Genomic DNA, 1,653 nt, shown 5'->3' with positions numbered 1-1,653 from the left:
CCTGTCCCAGGGCTGGGTTTTGCTGTTTTTTGGGGCAACTTCAGCCAGGACCCCCTTCCCCCTCCCTCCCCCAGTGAGGCTGAGGGTGAAGAGGAAGGAAGCAGCAGCGTCTTTGCTCCAAACCACCTCGCTCTGCTTGGCTGCCGCAGGTACACAACATATGGAGGAAGCCGCTTGCTGCCACCGCAGCCCTCCCTGTCCCCTCCCCTGACGTCACCGCGGCAGGGTGACACTGTGGCTTGCTGGGTGCAGCACCCGGGGGAGGTTTTGCCAGCCACGGCTGGAAAGGGCCCCGATTCCATTAGCACCATCACCCGACGACACCTCATCTGGGAAACCGTGCGCTGAAACACCAGGTCTGGTATCGGACGGGTTTGAGGATGGGGGTCCAGGAGGGTGTCCCCCCGCACTTACCTCTGCTGTCCCTCGCCAGGCTGCCAGGTGACGTGGGATGAGCGTGCCGGCCGGTGAGCCGGGCAACCCTGCCCATGCCGTCTTCGAGAGGTTCCTGCGTGCGGGCGAGTGCCGGGAGGTGCTGGGCTGCTTCGGGGAGCTGTGCCAGCAGCTGGGGCTGCAGGGCCACGGGCTGCAGCTCTACCATGGCCTCAAGGCTGCCCTCAACTACTGGAGTGCCAAGGCCCTCTGGAGCAAGCTGGATAAGAAAGCCGGGCACAAGGACTACGACCAGGGCACAGCCTGTGCCAGCACCAAGGTACCGGGGATACGGTGCGTGGGGTTTGGGTCCCTCCTTGCCCTGCGTCCTTGTCCCCAGGGTGAGAGCATCCCCTGGGAGGATGCAGGATATGTCGGGTGATGGGGTTTAATGGGACAGGGTGTTAATTAACACCACTCCTCTCCCCATGCCGTGATGCCACCCCGGTGCCACCCAGCCAACAGCGTCCTTCCTCTTTCTGTCTGCTCCTCGCTGGGGACAACCCATGGGGTGGCTGCAAAGGGGCAGAGCGACTTTGCAGTGCCGTTGCTGGGGGAGAGCAGCATGCAGGACATCCCCCTGGGGCTGGGGGACCCTCTTTCTGTCCCAGAGCTGATGGCTTTTATCCCCACTGCTGGTGCCCTGTGCAGGGTGGGGCAGATCACACCCACCTCCTGGTTTTGAGCCCGTTGCTGGTGAAATCTCCCCACTCCCCGTTTCCAGGCCGCGGCACGCAGGAGACGTGCGTGCCTTATCTCCCTGAGCGCTTAATTGCTGCCATTGCCCCATGTGAAGGCAAGGTCCAGGCAGCCAGGGAGGTGGGGGACACCCCGCAGGGCCCCCTCTCCGCTTTGCAAGGAGCAGCAGTGCCTTCAGCCCCGGGGGGGAAGAGGGAATAGTGAGGAATTGGGGAAGGGGGGGGAGATGCTGCCTGTGGCGGTGCTGAGCTCCCCAAGGATTTACCCAAATTTACTCTTGGGGGGGGTGCTCGTGCCCTTTGCAGTGCCTGGTGGTGGGGGCTGGTCCGTGTGGGCTGCGGGCGGCCATCGAGCTGGCGCTGCTGGGTGCCCGCGTGGTGCTGCTGGAGAAGCGGGATTCCTTCTCCCGCAACAACGTCCTCCACCTCTGGCCCTTCACCATCCACGACCTCCGGGCGCTGGGCGCCAAGAAGTTTTACGGGCGCTTCTGCACCGGCACGCTCGATCACATCAGTGAGTTTT

General features: G+C 63.8%; 1 protein-coding gene across 1 annotated transcript in view; it reads left to right on the top strand.

Moving 5' to 3' along the window:
- Nucleotides 1-451: 451 nt before the first annotated feature.
- LOC104507792 (protein-methionine sulfoxide oxidase MICAL1-like) overlaps nucleotides 452-1,653 on the top strand; it is a gene marked incomplete at its 3' end in the record, with an annotated part of 3,851 nt that continues 2,649 nt past the window's right edge. Inside the window, 2 exon segments of the mRNA XM_010149198.1 lie at nucleotides 452-712; nucleotides 1,437-1,644. Coding sequence (XP_010147500.1) covers nucleotides 452-712; nucleotides 1,437-1,644 — 469 coding nt within the window.

This window comes from Eurypyga helias, unplaced genomic scaffold (genome assembly GCF_000690775.1).
Source record: "Eurypyga helias isolate BGI_N326 unplaced genomic scaffold, ASM69077v1 scaffold23480, whole genome shotgun sequence".
Taxonomy (NCBI): Eukaryota; Metazoa; Chordata; class Aves; order Eurypygiformes; family Eurypygidae; genus Eurypyga; species Eurypyga helias.
This window is presented reverse-complemented; position numbering and strand designations above follow the sequence as displayed.